Here is a 24877-nt window from a genome sequence, read left to right as displayed (position 1 = left end):
TCTCCCAAGTGGACATTCTCTCTTTCTCCCCTGACCCATCTATCTCCTCCTTTGAATTCCATGCTGTCACAGTCACTAGCCCATTCAAGCTTAACATCCTTATCATTTATCGCCCTCCAGGTTCCCTTGGAGAGTTCATCAATGAGCTTGACGCCTTGATAAGTTCCTTTCCTGAGGATGGCTCACCCCTCATAATTCTGGGTGACTTTAACCTCCCTACGTCTACCTTTGACTCATTTCTCTCTGCCTCCTTCTTTCCACTCCTCTCCTCTTTTGACCTCACCCTCTCACCGTCCCCCCCTACTCACAAGGCAGGCAATACGCTTGACCTCATCTTTACTAATGCTGTTCTTCTACTAATCTCACTGCAACTCCCCTCCAAGTCTCCGAAAATAAGCGACACCTGGAGGGGGTGGAGACAATCACAAAGACAGGTGAAACAGATCAGGGCGTGACACATGCACGCACCACTTTCCTGTTTTTACTTTTTTTGTTGTTGAAACAAGTCATTTTTTTCATTTCACTTCAGCAATTTGAACTATTTTGTCTATGTCCATTACATGAAATCCAAATAAAAATCTATTTAAATTACAAGTTGTAATGCAACAAAATAGGAAAAACGCCAAGGGGGATGAATACTTTTGCAAGGCACTGTAGCAGGACTGAGTTGAGTTGATGAGAGTGTTCTTCAGTGAGATATCCTTGGACATGATTGTTAATTAGCCAGTTGCAGGCTACCAAACGTCCAGATCCGTGGCACTGGCTTGATCACAGTAGGACTGGTGAGGTTAACGTATTGAACAAAGAACGAGAAGCAGGTGACGCCTTGCAAGGAATCTGACTTTGGTGAAGTTCAAATTTTAATGTGTATGTAATTGTAAAATGTTTTGTTAAATGAGGAAAACAGGTATGCCCTTGGTTACTATTGTTAGGTGTAATTGTGCGTGTTTTTGATATTCCTGGTACTTAGAGAATACGAGGTAAGATAGGACTTTTTGGACCGTGCTGCAAAGTTAGATAGGAGACATGGGTACTTTGTAGGTAGTTTTGCATATTTGGATAGATGTAAAATAATCTACACCATAGTAATCACAACAGGCGATATCCCAGTGTGGATACAACACCCGGTTTTGGGACCACTAATCAGGAAATATTTTTGATGGGTTTCCTTGTTCATTTAGACAGGGTTTGAAAAAAAAAACTGCGCTAACTGGTTTTCCTCATCTGTCTCATTCGCCTGTGTGTTTTTTGTTTCTGTTTTCTGTTAATGTGATATGAGAGTTGTGTGAGTGTGTAAATAATATGTAGAAATTGCATAATGCATAAATGCATAATAAGCTGATTGAAATTTGGTTAATAAATATAATGTTATAATGTTATTTTGGGGTTCTGTCCATCACTGCCCATCATAGAATATCTCGGGGTAGTATTGAGGGTGGTACTGTTCCTAGGCCATCATTGTAAATAAGAATTTGTTCTTCAAACTGACTTGCCTAGATAAATAAAGGTTAAATAAATAAATAAAATTGAGAGCGGGACGTTAGCAGCGAGTCTATAGTTTGTGGGAGCCTAGACTTTGCTGTGGTTTCTGGGAGGTTAGAGAAGCGTTGAGGATCCCATGACGGTAAACAAAAGTTTAAAAAATTGGTTCCGCTGGGTGTATGTTTGGAGAGCTGCTTCGTAGCTGTGGAGAGTCCTTGAAAACACAAATGGAATGGTAGATGTGAGTACCTAAGAATTTCTTACGTTTTATATGGATTCTGTGAAGATATGAAAATATGATGAGTTGTATGTGTGTATAATTGATTACTGGAGATTTGATAAAGTAATACTGGGAATATAATGAGATGCAATTTAAACAACCCATACGTAGATATACGTCTGTTTTGAGTTGGTCCCTTTAATTTGATAAAGATGAGGTTTAAGCACTATTAAACTGTCTACATAGTCTGGGCAGTTGTCTCAGAAACTGATTGGAGTGTGTCCACTTTTGGTTAACTTACCCTAACGATGAAATTATAAAACGCTTATTGGATTTTCTCCATCCGGATACTACATTTGAAATGAAACTGCCCTTAAGGCCTGAACATTCGTTTTTTCCCCTTCCCAATATGAGAGAAGTTGCTAGATTTATTGAATACATATTTTTCCATAAAGTTAGAGCGAATTAAGATGGAAACTTGATGTAATTTATAACGTCATACAAAGCCTAGGGTTTCCATCAAACTAAGTATCATTGCAGAGCTAATGTGATGTAGTAAAATAATTGAAAGATGTATCTTGAGAAAAGATAATAAGTTTTTATTACAAGGAGCAAGATTTGGCTTTAAATCAATGAATGTCGATTTAACTCGGGTGCTAATCTATTCCTTTTGCACATGTGAGAATCTCTGCGGAGACACGTATAGCGAGGCGATTTCGATGTAATATGTTGTCTGTTGCCTACATGGTCTGCTGGATTAACATATTGAGAATAGAGTCGTATTTAAATAACTGAATCAAATAAGGGCCAGTACCTACATCTAATGAATTCTAATAATAGTGCGATAGAGCTGTGACCATGATCATAATTGATATCTAAACATGGGTATTACTTATTGCAGGATACAACTGCAATGAACTGAAGTTGTGGGTAGTAAATGGCTGTAGTATTGTGCCGACAGAAATGTATTTTATTCCTTTTTTTCTTATGGATTGACAGATGTTTTTATACATTTGTCGCATTACATGTCACTTTTAAAGTCTTGGACATTTCATAAGTAGGAAGCCGAAAGAGAAGAGATAATTGTCAAGTTTATTTTTAACCTTACGATAGAGGTAAGCGCAGAACGTTTGAGAATGGGTAATATTTTTTTCCTACTGGTAAGAATAGAAGTGTTAGTCGTGCTTGCTGGGCTATATCGGGCTGTAAGTTTTTTGTTTATTTTAGGTGTCGATTCCACTTAATGAAACACTGTATTATCTGATGTGTTTTGAGTAGGATTCTTCCTTCCGGGATTGACGGAAGTCCCCTACAGTATGTATGTTAAGGGAGACTTTTTAATAGATGCCTGGGATCAAATATCACTGATTCCTTAAACTGAGAAATTGACTACATTTGCGACATCATTTTTAAAAATTACATTTAGTAACGATACCAGGATAATTATATATGGTTATGGAAAAGAGAGACCAGTCATATAATATAATATGGGAGTTAATTGTTAGACTCGGTGGTGAGATACATGTTGCTGTGTCTAGGGATAGCACATGCTAAATGAAGCGCACATAAACGATGGGCCAGATTAAAACAAATGATTAATGATTTGAGGGACTACAGGGGACTTATTGTCAGGTTTTGTTTGTGGTTAAAACTTTTGGCTCGCTGTATCAGTGTAGTATAGGGAGTGCTAACAAAATGTTTTGCGTTTTGTTTCCGGAAAAATGGGGGTTTCATTGTCTCTCTCTGAAATGTTTCCCGGGGCTGTGGTCTTGAGGAGAGCAGTGAGTGAGATTGGCCATTTTTGTTTGTTTTTACCTTAAGGTTTGCAAATACCCACACACACACAACACATTTGTTATGACTATTTGTTGGTGTTTTTAAAAACCTGTTTGATTTTATTGTGAGTGCTGCATGAGGCAAATGGTGGTCACACATTCTAGCTAACATCCGTTTCATCCAAAATACTGCCTGTAATCCAGTCACTGGGAGGCTGAGGTTGGTGGATCGAGTGAGCTGAGGAGCTCTGGGCTGTACCGCGCTATGTTGAACAGGTGTCCTCACTACGATCGATATGGTGCTCCTGGGGGAGTCTGGTACCACCAGGTCGGCTATAGAGGGGTGCACTAGCCCAGGTTGGAAACTAAGCAGGTCAAAGCCCACATGCTGTCCAGCAGTGGGATACTGCCTGTGAGTATGTGTTAAAAATATCTACTTCATGGTGGCAACTGTCTCTGCGATACTTACTTTTTGTCTTACAATAACTTGAGTAAGAAAAGTAAGCAGACAAACTATATTTAGCAGGTACTTTTCTGAAAATGTAGAATTACACTAACTCCTACTGACGAAGTGAGTGAATAACACATTCATATCAATGCAGCAGACATCTATTTTGCTGGGATGTATATTTTACTATGTAACATTATAAAATGCAGTATGACAATAAAACTATTGTTTTCAAGTCACAGGAATAATGACATGGAGAAATATCTTAATCTGAGTCAGCTGTTTATTGATTTTCAAATGTTCTACAAGTCAACCTTGATGAACCAAAGCATGAGATACATTGACTGGCTCAGCTTCGTTAGTTTGTTACAAAAATATCAGTGTCTCCATCTTTTGAATCTTCCTTTTCCAAGCTCATCTTTGTAACAGCAAAACCCACAAGATAAGACAAAAAATAACATTCTGGTCAAAGTCAAACATTGAGGACATCACAACTAACAGATTGAAAAATATAGGTTTTATATATTTACATTTTCATTCCCCCTTTCAAATGATCTAACACATTATCATCACACAAAACTTAGATCACATACTTTGTTCGCATCTTCCCAGTCCAAATTATTTCCATATGCCAGTTTTTTACTTTAGCCTCGTGTCCAGGACTGGAGGAGTATGAGAACATTAAAATGATCACAATAAAGCCCAATAAAACATGGTGACAAACACATAATGTGATACAGTATATAAAAAAATATTAAAATGAACAATTAGCAATGGCAAAAACTGATTGGCATACTGAACGTCACTCAGCAATATATTACTTTCATTACCCCACAACCACAATTCACCAATTCAGCAGACTGCATGACATCAGTATTTCAAGGGTTGTGGCTGTTTTATCCAAGCAGCAAACTACCTCGAACCAACCAAAATATATAGAAGAGAAGCTGATTGTTACAGGTCTCTAGTATATGTGTATTCTCCTCCTGGTAAAAGTCAGAGACCATTTTGTGGGGTAACATATTGTTACATTCAACAATTCAGTACATGTGGATATGTTCGTGGATATGTTAGAGACTGTCATTATGACGTCACTGTCGCTGTTTTAGAGAATGCCAATATGATGTCATAGCGCTTTAAAAGAACATTACTGTGGTGTCATCGTAGATTTTCCTGAATCCTTTGTTTCAGAAAGTTATGACAATGATAGTTATTTACTGGAGCAACACACTAGAGACAATTCAGTGTGTGTGTGTGTGTTCTCTTCCCCCCCCCCTTTACAGGAAGGAATAAGAGAGAACAGAATCATTAATAATGCATGAATACTGTGTCAAAGCTACCATACTGTAGGTCCACAGATGTGTATAGCCTACTATATTAATACCCTCATACAGGAACAGCATGCAAAATGTCCCCATCGTAGATATCGCAGAGAGACCTGCCAATCTCTGTAAATACGACTAAGTATCTCACAAACCAGTAAAAACATACAGTACCAGTCAAAAGTTTGGACACACCTACTCATTCCAGGGTTTTTCTTTATTTTTACTGTTTTCTACATTGTAGAATAATAGTGAAGACATCAAAACTATGAAATAACACATATGGAATCATGTAGTAACCAAAAAAAGTTGTTAAACAAATCAAAATATATCTTATAGTAGAGATTCTTAACTGTAGCCAACCTTTGCCTTGAAGACAGCTTTGCATTCTCTCAACCAGCATCATGAGGGAGTCACCTGGAATGCATTTCGATTAACAGGTGTGTCTGGTTAAACGTTCATTTGTGGAATTTATTTCCTTCTTAATGCATTTGAGCCATTCAGCTGTGTTGTGACAAGGTAGCGGTGGTATACAGAAGATAGCCCTATTTGGTAAAAGACCAAGTCCATATTATGGCAAGAACAGCTCAAATAAGCAAAGTGAAACGACAGTCCATTATTACTTTAAAGACATGAAGGTCAGTCGATCTGGAAAATGTCAAGAACTTTATAAAAGTTTCTTCAAATGCAGTTGCAAAAACCATCAAGCTCTATGATGAAACTGGCTCTCACGAGGACCGCAGCAGAGTTACCTCTGCTGCAGAGGATAAGTTCATTAGAGTTACCAGCCTCAGAAATTGCAGCCCAAATAAATGCTTCAGAGTTCAAGTAACAGATATATCTCAACATCAACTGTTCAGAGGAGACTGCGTGAATAAGGCCTTCATGGTCAAATTGCTGCAGAGAAACAACTACTGAAGGACACCAATAAGAAGAAGAGACTTGCTTGGGCAAAGAAACACAAGCAATGGACATTAGACCAGTGGACATCTGTCCTTTAGTCTGATGAGTCAAATTTGAGATTTTTGGTTCCAACCGCTGTGTCTTTGTGAGACGCAGAGTAGGTGAACGGATGATCTCTGCATGTGTGGCACCCACCATAAAGCATGGAGGTGGTGTGATGGTGTTTTGCTGGTGACACTGTCAGTGATTTATTTAGAATTCAAGCCACACTTAACCAGCATGGCTACCACAGCATTCTGCAGCGATACACCACCCCATATGGTTTGCCCTTAATGGGACTACCATTTGTTTCAACTGGACAATGACCCAACACACCTCCAGGCTGCGTAAGGGCTATTTGACTAAGAAGGAGAGTGAAGGAGTGCTGCATTAGATGATCTGGCCTCCACAATAACCTGACCTCAACCCAATTGATATGGTTTGGGATGAGTTGGACTGCAGAGTGAAGGAAAAGCAGCCAACAAGAGCTCAGCATGTGGAAACTCCTTTAAGACTGTTGGAAAAGCATTCCAGGTGAAGCTGGTTGAGAGAATGCCAAGATTGTGCAAAGCTGTCATCAAGGCAAAGGGTGGCTACTTTGAAGAATCTCAAATATATTTTGATTTGTTTAACACTTTTTTTACTACATGATTCCATATGTTTTAGTTCATAGTTTTGATGTCTTCACTATTATTCTACAATGTAGAATGAGTAGGTGTGTCCAAACTTGACTGGTACTGTATATCAACTCCCCATTACAAATCCTCTAAAATGACAAGAGTTAACAGTTATGAGGAACAAGAGACACAGATTAGAGACATAGACTAGTTAACAGCAACCACAGTAACATTCCGGCTCAAATAATAACACTCAAAAATACTCTAGAATTTGCAATATTTAGAAATTTTGCCAATCACATCTTTAAAAACAAAATACAATGAATCTCACATTTATACACAAGTAAAACACCAAAGACAAAACTTCCCATTACTCAGTAAAACACAAGCCTTGTCCAAAAACAAAACACACAAGATATATTACATTATTGCCAACTCTAATAGGGATTCACACTTGTGCTTCAAACACAAAAGGTCACATTCGGGGCTTTCATTCAGCTTTCAGATATCGCTCAGGTACATTATAGGTTGCTTTTCAGTTAGGACATGATAAGTGCTTTAACTCAACTAGTACCCTACATGTGAATCTCCTGAGAGGCCAAAGTAGAGAACTGACTAGCTACTGTGCAAAGACAGAGCTATAAAAGGATAAACTGCATAACCAGACCATTACATTGCTAGTTAGTTGACATGTGGTTGTACCAGTTAGTACCAGCGACTTAACCATAACCTTAACTCTTTTGGTTTATTTGAGAAATACTAGGGTCTGAGAGAGAAAGTGGCATATTAAGCTTCGGGTTCAATCTCAGTCTCACTACATTCAATTTTCTTTTTTTGTCGCATCTTCCAAAGATATCAGTGCTTCGACTTCTCCATTTCAGCAAAACTGTTAAAAAGTAATAAGGCAGGAAATAACGGTTACTTTAAACATTATACAAAATACCCCCCCCCCCCCCAAAGTAAATTATATATACAAGTCAAGTGCAGTCTTAGCCTGCAAATCTATAGATCTACACTACTGTTAAAAAGTTTGAGGTCACTTAGAAATGTCCTTGTTTTTGAAAGAAAAGCACATTTTGTGTCTACTAAAATATCAAATTGATCAGAAATACAGTGTAGTACCCACAAAACACCAGTCTCAACGTCAACAGTGAAGAGGCGACTCCGGGAAGCTGGCCTTCTAGGCAGAGTTGCAAAGAAAAAGCCATACCAAGCCATGGCCAATAAAAATAAAATATTAAGATGGGCAAAAGAACACAGACACTGGACAGAGGAACGCTGCCAAGAAGGCCAGCATCCTGGAGTCGCCTCTTCATGGTTGACTTTGAGACTGGTGTTATGCGGGTACTATTTAATGAAGCTGCCAGTTGAGGACTTGTGAGGCGTCGGTTTCTAAAACTAGACACTAATGTGCTTGTCCTCTTGATCAGTTGATCAGCCTTCCACTCCTCTTTCAATTCTGGTTAGAGCCAGTTTGCACTGTTCTGTGAAGGGAGTAGTACACAGCATTGTACGATATCTTCAGCTTCTTGGCAATTTCTCGCATGGAATAGCCTTAATTTCTCAGAACAAGAATAGAATGATGAGTTTCAGAAGAAAGTTATTTTTTTCTGGCCATTTTATACCTGTTATCGAACCCACAGATGCTTATGCTCCAGATACTCAACTAGTCTAAAGAAGGCCAGTTTTATTGCTTCCTTAATCAGCACCACAGTTTTCAGCTGTGCTAACATAATTGCAAAAGGGTTTTCTAATGATCAATTAGCCTTTTAAAATGATCAACTTGGATTAGCTAACACAACGTGCCATTGGAACACAGGAGTGATGGTTGCCGATAATGGGTCTCTGTACACCTATGTAGATATTCCATAAAAAAATTAGCCGTTTCCAGCTACAATAGTCAATCACAACATTAACAAATGTCTACACTGTATTTTGGATCAATTTGATGTTATTTTAATGGACAATTATTTTTCTTGTTTTTCTTTAAAAAACAAGGACATTAAGTGACCCCAAACTTTTGGAACGGTAGTGTACATATAGCTATATCAGGAATCTATGGGTTTCCATACTCAGCGATTCAAAGGGCATTGGGTCCCAATGGGTTTCCCTCCCTCCCCCACCCCACAGTAGAGCAGCTTTGGTGGGAGTAACACCTCCAGACTCAGGTCACAAGCTGGAAGCCTGGGTCTGCTGTGGTAGCTGTGTATGGTGAGCTGTGTTTGGGGGCCCCAGCTCACAGTCTTTGGGCCCCTCTTCCACTCCCCGTGCGTACAGCAGCACCAGCGTGACGGTGGCGAAGGTGGCAGCATTGACGGGAAACGCCCTGAGCAGGGTGGAGGTAAGACCTCGCGTGAACACTCTGAGCCCCTCCCTCCTCACACTCTGCCGCACGCAGTCAGCGATGCTGGTGTACTGGTAGACCCCACCCACCCCGTCCGCCTGGAGGCGGGACTTAATCACGTCCACTGGATAGGTGGAGAGCCAAGAGGCAATCCCGGACATCCCACCGGCGAATAGCAGTTTGGGGATCATGTAGGGGTCGTCAGGTTCACAGCCAATGGAGCGAGTCAGGACGTCATAGGCCAGGAAGTAGACTCCGAAACCAGGGGTTTCTCGGATCAGCGTGGTAACCATGCCACGGTTCACCCCCGACAGCCCCTCCCGCTTGTAGATACGGGCTAGACAGTCCAGGGAGTTCTTATACAGCTTCCTCTTGGACTTCTTCTCCCCAGTGCCTTAGTAACACAGTATAATTATAAATACTAGTGATGGGTACCAATATGGAAAATTTGACTCTAGGAGAAACATGAAATAGGTGGCCATGCATGTTTTGAAATGTTGTAATAGTTAGTGCCATTGGTGAACCCTTTAAAAACTGATGCTATAGACGGGTGGGTTGACAACGTCACCAAAATTATGCGTGCGCATCACAGAGGCAAAAGGCAGTGTGTTGTTATGATTCTGAATGGTCAGATCTCTAGCAGCAATGACAAGAAGCAGCCATGTGGAGAATCGTAGGTGGCTTGTTTCAGCAAGTTGTATGTTGTTCTTGATACCATGTCTTGTTTTTAGGTGTTTTGACTTATGTCACATCAATGCTAACATGGCAAAACATTTGCTAGCTAGCTAACCAGCAACTAACTATGTATTACAGAAAAAAATGTGTGTGTTAAGTTTACAATATAGTTAACATGTTGTCAATAATCCTTTGATACTAAGGCAACCCACTTTGTTTTTCCCCACAGTTGAGTACGCATTGGCTTTGTTACTAAACAACCCATCCGTCTATGGTACACACGCTTTCCAACAGTGTAGGGGCAGTGCACCGAGTACATTATGCTAGCTAGCTAGCTAGCTCAGATAAGCTAAAATGACAAACATTTGACAACTAGCTAGAAACATTTGCTAACGAGAACAAAAACATCTGCACAAACATCAACTACACAGAATGTGCTTCTTAGAAATGATTGTTTTCTAAGGTGGTAGCTAAGTGGCTAGCTTGAAAAGGCAGAGTACAATCCACAAATTGTTTAACTTGCTGGCTAGTTAGCTAAGTTGCTCCACCACCAAATACTGGGGAAACCAATGAATGTATGTATGAAACATGGAACACTTTTGCCCAGTAAAGTATTCATGCAAGTGTTGACAACAGTTTTTGTTATCTTAAAGTAACAAATACCTCATCAAATCATGATATGGCACTCTCCTAAGGCAGTGTTACATGCTTGCAACAACGGTATGGTTATCACAACATACTTCACTCAAATCAATATCATATCGAATTATCAACATTGGTCCCCGAGGATGTCAAAAAAATGTCTAATACTTGTTCATGACTTTCTTCATAACATATAGTAACTTCAGTTGAAATGCGTGTGTGCATCTATTACATGCATGGTGGTCAGATGACCTGGTTTATACCTCACCATGACACACATGTAAAGAAAAGCACAATTTTATAATTCAGACCGTTTTAAGCAGTTGGAGAGAATAGTAGTTGTCGCCACTCTTTTCCTAGTATTAAAATGGTGCTTTCAAGACAACTGGGAAAGCAGAAAAAAAAACTCCAGGTCAGAGCTCTAGAAAGATGCCGGAGTTTCCAGCTTGGAATTCCGATTTGGATGAGCGTTCAAAACTATTTTTCCCAGTCAGAGGTCTTTTTCTTCCTGAGTTGCAGGTTGTCTTGAATGCACTGAAGTCTAAGATGTTTGAGTTCCCAGCTGTTTTGAACGAGACAAAAGCCCATTATTTTGATAATCCCTACCTTGCATCTGCATGCGTGTCTTGGCCAGCTCCATGGGGCAGCAGATGACACACTGGATGGTTCCGGCTGCAGCCCCGGCCAGGAACTGGTTCATAGGGGTGTCTTGGCCCAGGTAACGCATAGCGTTTCCCTGCACTCCAAACACTATGGCGTTGATGAAGGTTAGGCCCATCATGGGGGAGCCGATGCCTTTGTACAGTCCAAACATCTGGGGTGGGGGGTGAAGGAGGGAGAGATGGGTCAGGTAAAGAGAGGGAGAAATTAAAAACATTTTATATTTCAGGCTATGGACTCATGTGGAGCATGAAAAGAGCGAGACACATAATAATTTTATTTATTTCACCTTTATTTAACCAGGTAGGCTAGTTGAGAACAAGTTCTCATTTGCAACTGCGACCTGGCCAAGATAAAGCATAGCAATTCGACACATACAACAACACAGAGTTACACGTGGAATAAACAAAACATACAGTCAATAATACAGTAGAAAAAAAGAAAACAAAAGGTCTATATACAGTGAGTGCAAATGAGGTAAGATAAGGGAGTTAAGGCAATAAATAGGCCATGGTGGCGAAGTAATTACAATATAGCAATTAAACACTGGAATGGTAGATGTGCAGAAGATGAATTTGCAAGTAGAGACACTGGGGTGCAAAGGAGCAAGATAAATAAATAAATAAATACAGTATGGGGATGAGGTAGATAGCCCATCTATCTACAGGTGCAGTGATCTGTGAGCTGCTCTGACAGCTGGTACTTAAAGCTAGTGAGGGAGATATGAGTCTCCAGCTTCAGTGATTTTTGCAGTTTGTTCCAGTCATTGGCAGCAGAGAACTGGAAGGAAAAGCGACCAAAGGAGGAATTGGCTTTGGGGGTGACCAGTGAGATATTCCTTCTGGAGCGCGTGCTACGAGTGGGTGCTGATATGGTGACCCGTGAGCTGAGAAGGTGGGGTTTTACCTAGCAGAGACTTGTAGATACTCATCGCCAAACCCACTGGCTACAGGTTATGAAGCAAGGGCCAACCAACGAGAGCGTACAGGTCGCAGTGATGGGTAGTGTATGGGGCTTTGGTGACAAAATGGATGGCACTGTGATAGACTGCATCCAATTTGTTGAGTAGAGTGTTGGAGGCTATGTTATAGATGACATCGCCGAAGTCGAGGATCAGTAGGATGGTCAGTTTTACGAGGGTACGTTTGGTAGCATGAGTGAAGGATGCTTTGTTGTGATATAGGAAGCCGATTGTAGATTTAATTTGGGATTGGAGATGCTTAATGTGAGTCTGGAAGGAGAGTTTACAGTCTAACCAGACACCTAGGTATTTGTAGTTGTCCATGTATTCTAAGTCAGAGCCGTCCAGAGTAGTGATGCTGGAAGGGCGGGCAGGTGCGGGCAGTGATCGATTGAATAACATGCATTTAGTTTTACTTGCATTTAAGAGCAGTTGGAGGCCACGGAAGGAGAGTTGTATGGCATTGAAGCTCGTCTGGAGGTTAGTTAACACAGTGTCCAAAGAGGGGCCAGAAGTATACAGAATGGTGTCGTCTGCATAGAGGTGGATCAGAGAATCACCAGCAGCAAGAGCGACATCATTGATGTATACAGAGAAGAGAGTCGGCCCGAGAACTGAACCCTGTGGCACCCCCATAGAGACTGCCAGAGGTCCGGACAACAGGCCCTCCGATTTGACACACTGAACTCTATCAGAGAAGTAGTTTGTAAACCAGGCGAGGCAATCATTTGAGAAAACAAGGCTGTCAAGTCTGCCAATAAGAATGTGGTGATTGACAGAGTTGAAAGCCTTGGCCAGGTCGATGAATACGGCTGCACAGTAATGTGCATCGTTCCGCCAGCGGAACCCCTAGCCAACAGGATCGCATGGCGCGAAATACAAAAACCTCAAATCCAATCATTTCAATTTCTCAAACATACGACTATTTTACACCATTTGAAAGATAAACCTCTCCTGAATCCAACCACGTTGTCCGATTTCAAAAAGGCTTTACAGCGAAAGCAAAACATTAGATTATGTTAGGAGAGTACATAGACCAAAATAACCACACAGCCATTTTCCAAGCAAGCATATATGTGAATAAAACCCAAAACACAGCTAAATGATGCACTAACCTTTGATGATCTTCATCAGATGACACTCCTAGGACATTATGTTATACAATATATGTATGTTTTGTTCAATCAAGTTCATATTTATATCAAAAACCAGCTTTTTACATTAGCATGTGATGTTCAGAACTAGCATACACAAACTTCCGGTGAATTTACGCCATCACGGCGAGCTATTCAGACACCCGCCAAGTTCGGGGCAACCTAAACTCAGTATTAGAAATATTGTATTACCTTTGCTGATCTTCGTCAGAATGCACTCCCAGGACTGCTACTTCCACAAGAAATGTTGTTTTTGTCTCCAAATAATCCATATTTATGTCCAAATACCTCCGTTTTGTTTGTGCGTTTAGGTCACTATCCAAAGGGTAACGCGCGAGCGCAACTCGAGACACAAAATGATAAAATGTTCCATTAACGTACTTAGAAGCATGTCAAACGCTGTTTAAAATCAATTTTTAATGGTATTTTTAACGTAAAATTGCGATAATATTGCAACCGGACAATAGTGTATTCATTCAAGGAGGAAAAGAAAAAACAGCGTGCTCGCGGGAACGTGCATATCCAATCTCTTTGTCCTCAGTCAGACCACTCAGTAACTGAGTTCCTATACTCTGCCCAGAGACAGGAGAAGGCTCAATCCACTTTGTGAAGGCTTTCGACAGCCAATGGAAGCCTTAGAAAGTGCAACGTAACCACACAGATACTGTAGTTTCGAAAGGGACTAGAAAGAAGAATTACTCAGATCCTACACTTCCTGGTTTCTGTTATACTCACAGACACCATTCAAACAGCTTTAGAAACTTCAGAGTGTTTTCTATCCAAATCTACTAATAATATGCATATTCTTATTTCTGGGCAAGAGTAGTAACCAGTTTAAAATCGGTACGTTTTTTCATCCGGCCGTGAAAATACTGCCCCCTATCCATATCAGGTTAACTTGGCTTTTGAAGACCTTAGAAAGACAGGGTAGGATAGATATAGGTCTGTAGCAGTTTGGGTCTAGAGTGTCACCCCCTTTGAAGAGGGGGATGACCGCAGCAGCTTTCCAATCTTTGGGAATCTCAGACGATACGAAAGAGAGGTTGAACAGGCTAGTATTAGGGGTTGCAACAATTTCGGCAGATAATTTTAGAAAGAGAGGGTCCAGATTGTCTAGCCCTGCTGATTTGTAGGGGTCCAGATTTTGCAGCTCTTTCAGAACATCAGCTATCTGGATTTGGGTGAAGGAGAAATGGTGGGGGCTTTGGCGGGTTGCTGTGGAGGGTGCCGGGCAGTTGACCAGGGTAGGGGTAGCCATGTGGAAAGCATGGCCAGCCGTAGAGAAATGCTTATTGAAATTCTCAATTATAGTGGATTTATCGGTGGTAACAGTGTTTCCTAGCCTCAGAGCAGTGGGCAGCTGGGAGGAGGTGCTCTTATTCTCCATGGACTTTACAGTGTCCCAGAACTTTTTTGAGTTTGTACTACAGGATGCAAATTTCTGTTTGAAAAAGCTAGCCTTAGCTTTCCTAACTGCCTGTGTATATTTGTTCCTAACTTCACTGAAAAGTTGCATATCACGGGGGCTATTCGATGCTAATGCAGAACGCCACAGGATGTTTTTGTGCTGGTCAAGGGCAGACGGGTCTGGAGTGAACCAAGGACTATATCTATTCCTAGTTCTGCATTTTTTGAATGGGGCATGCTTATTTAAGATGGTGAGGAAGGCACTTTTAAAGAATAACCAGGCATCATCTAGTTACTGGATGAGGTCAATGTCATTCCAGGATACCCCGGCCAGGTCGATTAGAAAGGCCTGCTCGCAGAAGTGTTTTAGGGAGCGTTTGACAGTGATGAGGGGTGGTCGTTTGGTCGCAGACCCATTACGGATGCAGACAGTGATCGCTGAGATCTGAATTGAAAACAGCAGAGGTGTATTTGGAGGGCGAGTTAGTTAGGATGATATCTATGAGGGTGCCCGTGTTTACGGATTTGGGGTTGTACCTGGTAGGTTCATTGATAATTTGTGTGAGATTGAGGGCATCAAGCTTAGATTGTAGGTTGGCCGGGGTGTTAAGCATGTCCCAGTTTAGGTCACCTAGTAGCACGAGCTCAGAAGATAGATGGGGGGCAATCAGTTCACATATGGTGGGGCAGAGGGTGGTCTATAGCAAGCGGCAACAGTGAGAGACTTGTTTCTGGAAAGGTGAATTTTTGGAAGTAGAAGCTCGAATTGTTTGGGTACAGACTTGGATAGTAATACAGAACTTTGCAGGCCATCTTTGCAGTAGATTGCAACACCGCCCCCTTGGCAGTTTTATCTTGGCGGAAAATGTTATAGTTAGGGATGGAGATTTCAGGGTTTTTGGTGGTTTTCCTAAGCCAGGGTTCAGATACGGCTAAGACATCCGGGTTGGCAGAGTGTGCTAAAGCAGTGAGTAAAACAAACTTAGGGAGTAGGCTTCTAATGTTAACATGCATGAAACCAAGGCTTTTACGGTTACAGAGGTCAACAAATGAGAGCACCTGGGGAGTGGGAGTGGAGCTAGGCACTGCAGGACCTGGATTAACCTCTACATCACCAGAGGAACAGAGGAGAAGTTGGATAAGGGTACGGCTAAAGGCTATACGAACTGGCCGTCTTGCACGTTCGGAACAGAGAGTAAAAGGAGCAGGTTTCTGGGCACGATAGCATAGATTCAAGGCATAGTGTACAGACAAAGGTAAGGTAGGATGTGAGTACATTGGAGGTAAACCTAGGCATTGAGTAATGATGAGAGAGATATAGTCTCTAGAGACGTTTAAACCAGGTGATGTCATCACATATGTAGGAGGTGGAACAACATGGTTGGTTAAGGCATTCTAACTCAACACATGTTGAGGAATTCATTTATAAACTTGTTAAAACCCTTATAAAGTTTTAACAGAACACAAACCAAAATACGTATTCCCAATGCCCATATTTACTACAGGGCGCTACGCTTACCTTTTTTTTTTTTTTAAAGGCGCATGTGTGGAAAACGTAGGCGCATTTTAGGAGCACAATGAAAAATATTTGGGGTAATAAGGGTAGAATGCTTCATTTTTCAAGGGACACTAGCGCTCTTAAATAAAATGTGCTCTTGAATACAAATTCCAGGTCGCACAGCTAAATATTTTGGCGCATTTGCGAGTAAAATGGTCGCACTGTAGAGCTCTGTGCTACTGCCTCTCACACCCCCATCAGCTCTGTGAGTATTCTATCAGGCCCATAACAATCAGTCACAAGACAAGACAGGTGAGGTCGTCTGAAACAGACAGGTCCAGGATCAGCGCTTAGGACAAACTGACCTCATTAATAACTCAAGCAGAGCAGACTTCAATGTGGTTGTGTTGATAGGAGAGTGGTCAAAGTCTCAAACAAATCTGAAGCCTATTGGACTATAATATACCAAACATGACAAGTTAACATGAGCTCATCGCCTGTTTAAAGTTAAATTGGAGACACAGCTTCCACTTAATGATAAAGATTTAGGTAGGACTTACCGACTCCTGCCGTACGATGGACTGGAAACAGTGGTAGGTCCCGCGGTAGAGAGGCTTGTCCACATTCTGAACCTGGAGTCTCACCTGCAACACACACACAGGTCAAGGTCAAAGAGAACCTGGACGGCCAATCAGCATCCCCCCTGAACAAATCAATACTTCCTGACAACAGTATCACAACATAGGAACCAAAATGAGGGAATACAGAATAGCTTACCAATACACACAATTATACACTACATGACCAAAAGTATGTGAACACCTGCTCGTCGAACATCTCATTCCAAAATCATGGGCATTAATATTGCGTTGGTCCCCCCTTTGCTACTATAACAGCCTCCACTCTTCTGGCAAGGCTTTCCACTATATGTTGGAAGATTGCTGCGGGGACTTGCTTCCATTCAGCCACAAGAGCATTAGTGAGGTCGGGCACTGATGTTGGGCGACTAGGCCTGGCTTGCAGTTGGCGTTCCAATTCATCCCAAAGGTATTTGATGGTGTTGAAGTCACTGCTCTGTGCAGGCCAGTCAAGTTCTTCCACACCGATCTCGACAAACCATTTCTGTATGGACCTCGCTTTGTGCACAGGGGGCATTGTCATGCTGAACCAGGAAAGGGTCTTCCCCAAACTGTTGTCACAGTTGGAAGCACAGAATCGTCTAGAATGTAATTGTATGCTGTAGCGTTAAGATTTCCTTCATGGGACTAAGGGGCCTAGCCCGAACCATGAAAAACAGCCCCAGACCATTATTCCTCATCCACCAAACTTTACAGTTGGCACTATGCATTTGGGCAGGTAGAGTTCTCCTGCCATCCACCAAACCAAGATTCGTCCATCAGACTGTCAGATGGTGAAGCGTGATTCATCACTCCAGAGAACGTGTTTCCACTGCTCCAGAGTCCAATGGTGGCAAGCTTTACACCACTCCAGCCAAAACTTGGCATTGCTCATGGTGATCTTAGGCTTGTGTGCAGCTGCTCGGCCATGGAAACCCATTTCATGAAGTTCCCAAGGAACAGTTCTTGTGATGATGTTGCTTCCAGAGACATTTAGGAACTCAGTAGTGAGTGTTGCAATTGAGGACAGACAATTTTTATATGCTACGCGCTTCAGCGGTCCCGTTCTGTGAGATTATGTGGCCTACCACTTCGTGGCTGAGCCGTTGTAGACATTTCCACTTCACAATAACAGTAGTTACAGTTGCCCGGGGAAGCTCTAGCAGGGCAGAAATTTGACTAACTGATTTGTTGGAAATGTGGCATCCTATGACAGTGCCAAGATGAAAGTCACTGAGCTCTTAGTAAGACCATTCTACTGCCAATGTTTGTCTATGGAGATTGCATGGCTGTGTGCTCAATTTTATACACCTGTCAGCAATGGGTGTGGCTGAAATAGCCAAATCCACAAATGTGAAGTGGTGTCCCCATACTTTTGTATATATAGTGTATGTACTGCCATGAAGTGTATAAACATGATTTTTCTGACACAACTTGGTAAACTCAGACATCAAAATGTTGATAGGGGATGGGGACGAGTCCTATTCTTGTTGTGGTTCAACAAAAATAAGACAGTCAAAGTGACAGAGAGAGACGGGTGGATGGATTGACCTTTGCTGTACTTACTACAGTGTACTGTTGTGTAGAAGTATCTACTAACACAGTAAGACCTTTTCTGTGAAACGAAGAAAGTCCTTGTTACATTAACAAGGAAATCTTCCACAATCATTAGACCTACGCAAGCAGGATGTGTATGAAATCAGCAGCCTACATACATACAAACAAAACAGCATCTGTTATAGTGTGGAGAATACGGTCATCAATTTCCCCTTACTATACTGTATTGCTGCTTTTTATGGTTGTTTGAGACAAGCAGCAACTATTGAACATAGTGACTGCAAGCTTTATTTTCATATAATGGAAAGAAACAGCCCAAAACGAGAACAACCAGACTCACCTTAACCGTGTCAAAAGGGTGTCCTACTAAGACTCCGGCAGCACCTGAAGAGAAGAATGAGAGAGCAGTCAGACAGGATAGACTACGCTATACTTAACCGAGAGCAGATTGTTAAAAAATAATTACAAGTAAAAATGACTGTAGCCTATGTGATACACAGATAGTTTGAGAAGTTGTATTCTGGTAGAACAAAAAAAAAGTTATTTATAGCAACCAAAACATTGTTTCTGTAAACTAAATAAATAGCCATGTCCGCTATTCAGATCTCAACAACAGAAATTGTAAACATAAGCCTTTTAATGTTGGCTCTCATCCCACATAGAGGACATCACATCAGCCTGCCAAAATATAAACTGTGATTCATCTGAGAAGGAAATGGAAACCCTGTAACCATCAACAACAACCTGTAGCCGAACTGTAGACCGACAGCAGACCTGGCTTCAAATAATATTTTAAAATCTTTCAAATAGTTGAAGCATTTGCTCCAGCCTGCCTTGCGTGCCAGATGGGCAGGGTTTACAGTTGAGACTATTCCATTAGTCAGGCTGGCTCAATCAAGCACCGGCAAAGTATTTAAAATGATTTCAAATAGTATTTGAATCGAGGTATGACAGACCGCTGACTCATATATGGCAAGGCCACTGGGGAGAGACTGAGTCTTCTTCAGGAATAGCTTTGTCCAAGCAACTGCTCTGGAAGGTACTGTACATAACATGTGTACAAGCCCTCTCCTCCACTCCCCATGGCTCTGAATACGGAGTGAAACCTTAGCCCTGGGCCCTGACAGCAACTGTCCTGCTATAGGCCTTGATATAGGCCTACATAGTTTGGCGGACTATACTCCAAACTGGCATTAAACGTTCCAAAACAAACAACATTATAGAAGGTTGGAATGTGTAGTGCACCAACAGAATGCTACAACCTAAACAGAGTTTGCAGAACTCTGTGGCTGTAGGCCATCTCTCTGTCTTTGGTCTGTCTGTGCCTCTCTGGGACTGGCTAGAAGAGCAAGGCTAATCCTTACTAAGCACCTGCTGTGCCACAGCCAGCCAATCAGAGCCGGCCTCCTTTTGTAAGCCAGGAAAAGAACAGCAGTAGGCATATGCATGGGTAAGTGCGATCCGGGCTCCTTGGGATGTCCCTACCCTAAATCCTTACCTTAACCTCTCTTGGGTAGGGGGCAGTATTTTCACGTCCGGATAAAAAAACGTACCCGATTTAATCTGGTTATTACTCCTGCCCAGAAACTAGAATATGCATATAATTGTTTGATTTGGAGAGAAAACACCCTAAAGTTTCTAAAACTGTTTGAATGGTGTCTGTGAGTATAACAGAACTCATATGGCAGGCCAAAACCTGAGAAGATTCTATACAGGAAGTGCCCTCTCTGACCATTTCTTGGCCTTCTATAGCCTCTTTATCGAAAACAGAGGATCTCTGCTGTAACGTGACATTTTCTAAGGCTCCCACAGGCTCTCAGAAGGCGCCAGAACGGGGAATGATGACTCTGCAGTCCCTGGCTGAAAAACAGTAGCGCATTTGGATAGTGGTCGATCTGAGAACAATGACACGGGTGCACGTGAAGACACCATTTTCTTATTTCAGTCTTAGAATATTATCGCTATTTTACAAGATAAATCGCATAATAATTGATTTTAAACAGCGTTTGACATGCTTCAAAGTACGGTAATGGAATATTTTGTCACGTCATGCGTCCGCGCGTCACCGTTCGGATAGGGACCTGAACGCACGGACAAAACAGAGGATATTTGAACATAACTATGGATTATTTTGAACCAAAACAACATTTGTGGTTGAAGTAGAAGTCCTGGGAGTGCATTCTGACGAAGAACAGCAAAGGTAATCCAATTTTTCTTATATTAAATCTGAGTTTAGTGAACGCCAAACTTGGTGGGTGTCAAATTAGCTAGCCCGTGATGGCGAGCTATCTACTCAGAATATTGCAAAATGTGCTTTTGCCAAAAAGCTATTTTAAAATCTGACACCGCGATTGCATAAAGGAGTTCTGTATCTATAATTCTTAAAATAATTATGTTTTTTGTGAACGTTTATCGTGAGTAATTTAGTAAATTCACCGGAAGTTTTCGGTATGTTTGCTAGTTCTGAACGTCACATGCTAATGTAAAAAGCTGGTTTTTGATATAAATATGAACTTGATTGAACAAAACATGCATGTATTGTATAACATAATGACCTAGGAGTGTCATCTGATGAAGATCAAAGGTTAGTGCTGCATTTAGCTGTGGTTTTGTTTTTTGTGACATTATATGCTAGCTTGAAAAATGGGTGTGTGATTATTTCTGGCTGGGTACTCTCCTGACATAATCTAATGTTTTGCTTTCGTTGTAAAGCCTTTTTGAAATTGGACAATGTGGTTAGATTAACGAGAGTCTTGTCTTTAAAATGGTGTAAAATAGTCATATGTTTGAGAAATTGAAGTTATAGCATTTTTAAAGGTTTTTGAATATCGCGCCACTCGATTCCACTGGCTGTTGACTAGGTGGGACGATTTCGTCCCACATACCCGAGAGAGGTTAACAGAGAAATTGACACGATTACTTGTGTCCTTGGCAACCGGCAGGCAAAGAGCCATTTTGGTCATATTTTACAATACCTTAGGTAGCTACTGCAGAAAAAACTACCAGCAAACTAACAGTACCCTGGGTAATTTGAGTTATTTCAAAATTTTCTTTCACTTTTTGTATCTATACCGAACAAAAATATATAAAAACGTGAAAATGTCAACGATTTTACTGAGTTACAGTTTATATAAGAAAATCGTAAAATAAATTCATTAGGTCATAATCTATGGATTTTACATGACTGGGCAGGGACGCAGCCATGCGGGGCCCTGGAAATGCATAGGCCCACCCACTGGGGAGCCAGGCCCACCCAATCAGAATGAGTTTTCCCCACAAAAGAGCTTTATAACAGACAGAAATGCTCCTCAGTTTCATCAGCTGTTTGGGTGGCTGGTCTCAGATGATCCCGCAGGTGAGGAAGCCGGATGTGGAGGTCCTGGGCTGGCGTGGTTACACGTGGTCTGCGGTTGTGAGGCCGGTTGGACGTTCTGCCAAATTCTCTAAAACAACGTTGGAGGCGGCTTATGGTAGAGATATTAACATTAAATTATCTGGCAACAGCTCTGGTGGACATTCCTGCAGTCAGCATGCCAATTGCACACTCCCTCAAAACTTGAGACACCTGTGGCATTGTGTTGTGTGACAAAACTGCACATTTTAGAGTGGCTTTTTATTGTCCCCAGCACAAGGTGCACCTGTGTAATGATCATGATGTTTAATCAGCTTCTTGATATGCCACACCTGTCAGGTGGATGGATTATCTTGGCAAAGGAGAAATATGCTCACCAATAGGGATGTAAACAAAGTTTTGCACAACATTTGAGAGAAATAAGTTGTGGTGCGTATGGAACATTTCTGGGATCTTTTATTTCAGCTAATGGAACATGGGACCAGCACTTTACATGTTGCATTTATATTATGCAAAGGAATCTGCCTGGTACAAAGTAACTACGCAAGTTTTTCATTCCCCTACGGTCAGCTTGGAATGATTGCTTTGAAAGCCTAATGCAGGTTTTCAGAGGAATTGATTCACAAACGCTCAAAGGCTTGGTTTGTCATCATTTACATTTTAGTCATTTAGCAGGAGCAATTAAGGTTAAGTGCCTTGCTCAAGGGCAAAGGCAAATTCTTCACCTAATCAGCTCGGGGATTCGAACCAGCAATCTTTCAGTTACTGGCCCAACGCTCTTAAACACTAAGCTACCTGCCGTCCTCTTTTGCAGTGTGCCATGTTGGCAGCAAAAGTTCCAACATAATTACATTATAGTCGGAATACCAATTAGAATAGTATTGTTATGGAACACCTGGTGCCAACATGGAGGATAGTTTACACTCATGTATGTTTATTGCTCAGCTCCAAATAGCAAGCCTAATAGGCTTACATTCCCATATAATACTAAAGTTGCCTTCTGAGTTGAGTCGGGCTTTTCACGCCATTCCACTAACGTTGAGCATGTGGATCCCTCCCCTATGGGTTTACATGTACACCAGACCCTTCCATAGCAGACCAGTGACAGCAGGAGGGAGAGTGTGATTGGTCTGTGAAGGGGTATGTGTAGATGCATATCCTTTTTACAGTAGAGCCATCTTAGGTTATCTGTTTCAGTCTGCAAATATAAAAAATGTATGTACTCACTACTGTAAGTCGCTCTGGATAAGACCATCTGCTAAATTACCAATGACCAGTGTCAAATGTAGATGTAATGGTACAGGACATAGGACTACATGCTTTCCATTCTTCACAGGGTGGACAGAGGACATTAAGGAGGCTTGTGGGTGGCTGGAAAACACCTGTGGTAGAATTTCTAGACCATGTCCAAGTGAGAAAGAAGGAAGTAATTTTATCTTTCTCCTCTGATAGCCAAGTCATTGAATATTGACAAGTAACTTGGTATGCCTGTTATTTGATGTATAAATCATTGATTGATGGAGCAGTAACTGAAACCACAGGATGTATCACTTATCATAAATAATTTCACCAGAAGTAGACCTTTAACTTTCAACAACATAAACGTAGTCTTCCTGGAGAGAAGGCCATCCGTCTACTTTATGAACCAACCACCTATAAACAAATCTAATCAAGAAGAATAGCACCAAGGTAACATTGGAGACTACTGGCATCAGATTCCTAAATACGGTCTAACCCTGAAATGTTGACGGTGTTTACCCATATCCCCTGGTATCCAGCTTTTATGACACATAGGGCCTACTTTTTTCTGACACCAGATAGCAGACTCAATATGGCTTGCACCGACCTGACTTACCAAATAGGCATATATCTACATTACAACAATGTCATGCCTACCAATTATTCAGACTGTTGGGCTACAGTATCTAATGGTGTCAAATTGAGTTTGTTATTCCTGGTATATGATGTTACAATCATAGCCACAGGAAGATGTTTGGGTATGGGGGATGCTGTAATTTGTACTGCAGTGCACTACCTTAATAAAAAATATATAATAATGATAATAAAAATGTATTAATATTTCATTTTTAATTTTCAGGGGGTTCAGCACCTCTACTTCCCGAGGCTATGGTTACAATCACACAGAGTCAGTCACTGGTTTTAATGCATTGTCTGAATAGTTCCAGACAGCTACAATATGTCACATGTTTTTCCATTTATATAGATATAATTTGGACAATTAACCTTGCGTACCTTGTCGACCCACTTGCGCCAAGTACAAAAATGCGGTTTAAATCACGGAATGGGATTGCGTCATCACACACTATCGATTTAACTACCTACAGTAGTTAGCCGGGTGATCATGTGAACAAGGCTAGAGTTGAACAATCTCAATGGCATACATTGTGTCAATTTGTGTGAGCTATGTAAGAATTAATTTCTCAAATTGGTTTAAAGACAATTATCTGTGTGTGTGGTGTGATGTAGGTAGCCTATGACGATGGATGGGTGCGCTTGCCTTCCCTGATTGGCTTAGTGCAGCCAGTAGCTAGCTAAAGCTGCCTCGTGGGTTGGTGCGTTTCATATCAGACTTACCTCCAATGCAGCCAGCGAGAAAGTCCATCACCACTCTTCAGTACAAATTTGCGATAAAGTGTCAAATATCGGTTAATTAATACTTTTTGATGCCGATTCGTTTGCCACTTACACAGTTTGATGAAACACAGCTGCGCTAGTTGGCAACAGTCTTCGTCTCCTAGCTAGGCTAATGTGCTATCAACTTGCTAGCTAATATATCCTTGTTGCGGTCGTTAGAATCACTGAGGTATGAATAGAGTAGCTACACGACCTCCATGAACTGTCCAAGCTAACTGATTTTACGATCCCCTCTCTGTAGTAACCTCGACACTGTGACTGTCTGACCAACGTTTTGACAGATGACATTGGAGGTGTTTACTACCTGCTTCGGGTAAACATCGTATCCAATCACATTACAGTGCCGAAGGCACCACCCCTCTTTTCAATCTTACCCCCAACGTTTATTGGTTGTGTATGAAAAGAATCGCACTTTCAAGGTTGCGTCAGCAATACGGTGTGACGTTTTTGGTCATTGATGAAAACACCCCACAAACGACTCTCGTTTGAATCATTATGGAAAATAGATGTTTCTACGCATAAGAAAACGGGCTGAAATCATCTGGCTGC

The 24877-nt window shown here is 41.4% G+C and overlaps 1 protein-coding gene across 1 annotated transcript; it reads right to left on the bottom strand.

Moving 5' to 3' along the window:
* Positions 1 to 4190: 4190 nt before the first annotated feature.
* Positions 4191 to 24696, bottom strand: slc25a29 (solute carrier family 25 member 29). Its single transcript, XM_014205864.3, has 5 exons — positions 24269 to 24696; positions 18662 to 18705; positions 16708 to 16791; positions 11074 to 11281; positions 4191 to 9544 (listed from the first exon to the last, which is right to left on the bottom strand). Exons 1-5 carry the CDS (start codon positions 24294 to 24296, stop codon positions 8976 to 8978), a joined length of 933 nt encoding a protein of 310 aa, XP_014061339.1. The 5' UTR covers positions 24297 to 24696; the 3' UTR covers positions 4191 to 8975.
* Between the last annotated feature and the right edge of the window lie 181 nt (positions 24697 to 24877).

This window comes from Salmo salar, chromosome 06 (assembly GCF_965601325.2).
Source record: "Salmo salar chromosome 06, fSalSal1, whole genome shotgun sequence".
NCBI classification, from domain to species: domain Eukaryota; kingdom Metazoa; phylum Chordata; class Actinopteri; order Salmoniformes; family Salmonidae; genus Salmo; species Salmo salar.
The sequence above is the reverse complement of the archived record's forward strand: the minus strand, read 5'-3'. Positions and strand labels throughout refer to the sequence as shown.

What these genes read in the sequence shown, in the direction of transcription:
- slc25a29 (XM_014205864.3), bottom strand. Translation starts at nt 24,296, where the DNA reads ATGGACTTTCTCGCTGGCTGCATTGGAG. An exon ending in CCATCGTACGGCAGGAGTCG is followed by an intron (nt 11,282 to 16,707) that starts GTAAGTCCTACC and finishes CCCCCACCCCAG; the next exon opens with ATGTTTGGACTGTACAAAGG. An exon ending in GACACGCATGCAGATGCAAG is followed by an intron (nt 9,545 to 11,073) that starts GTAGGGATTATC and finishes TGTGTTACTAAG; the next exon opens with GCACTGGGGAGAAGAAGTCC.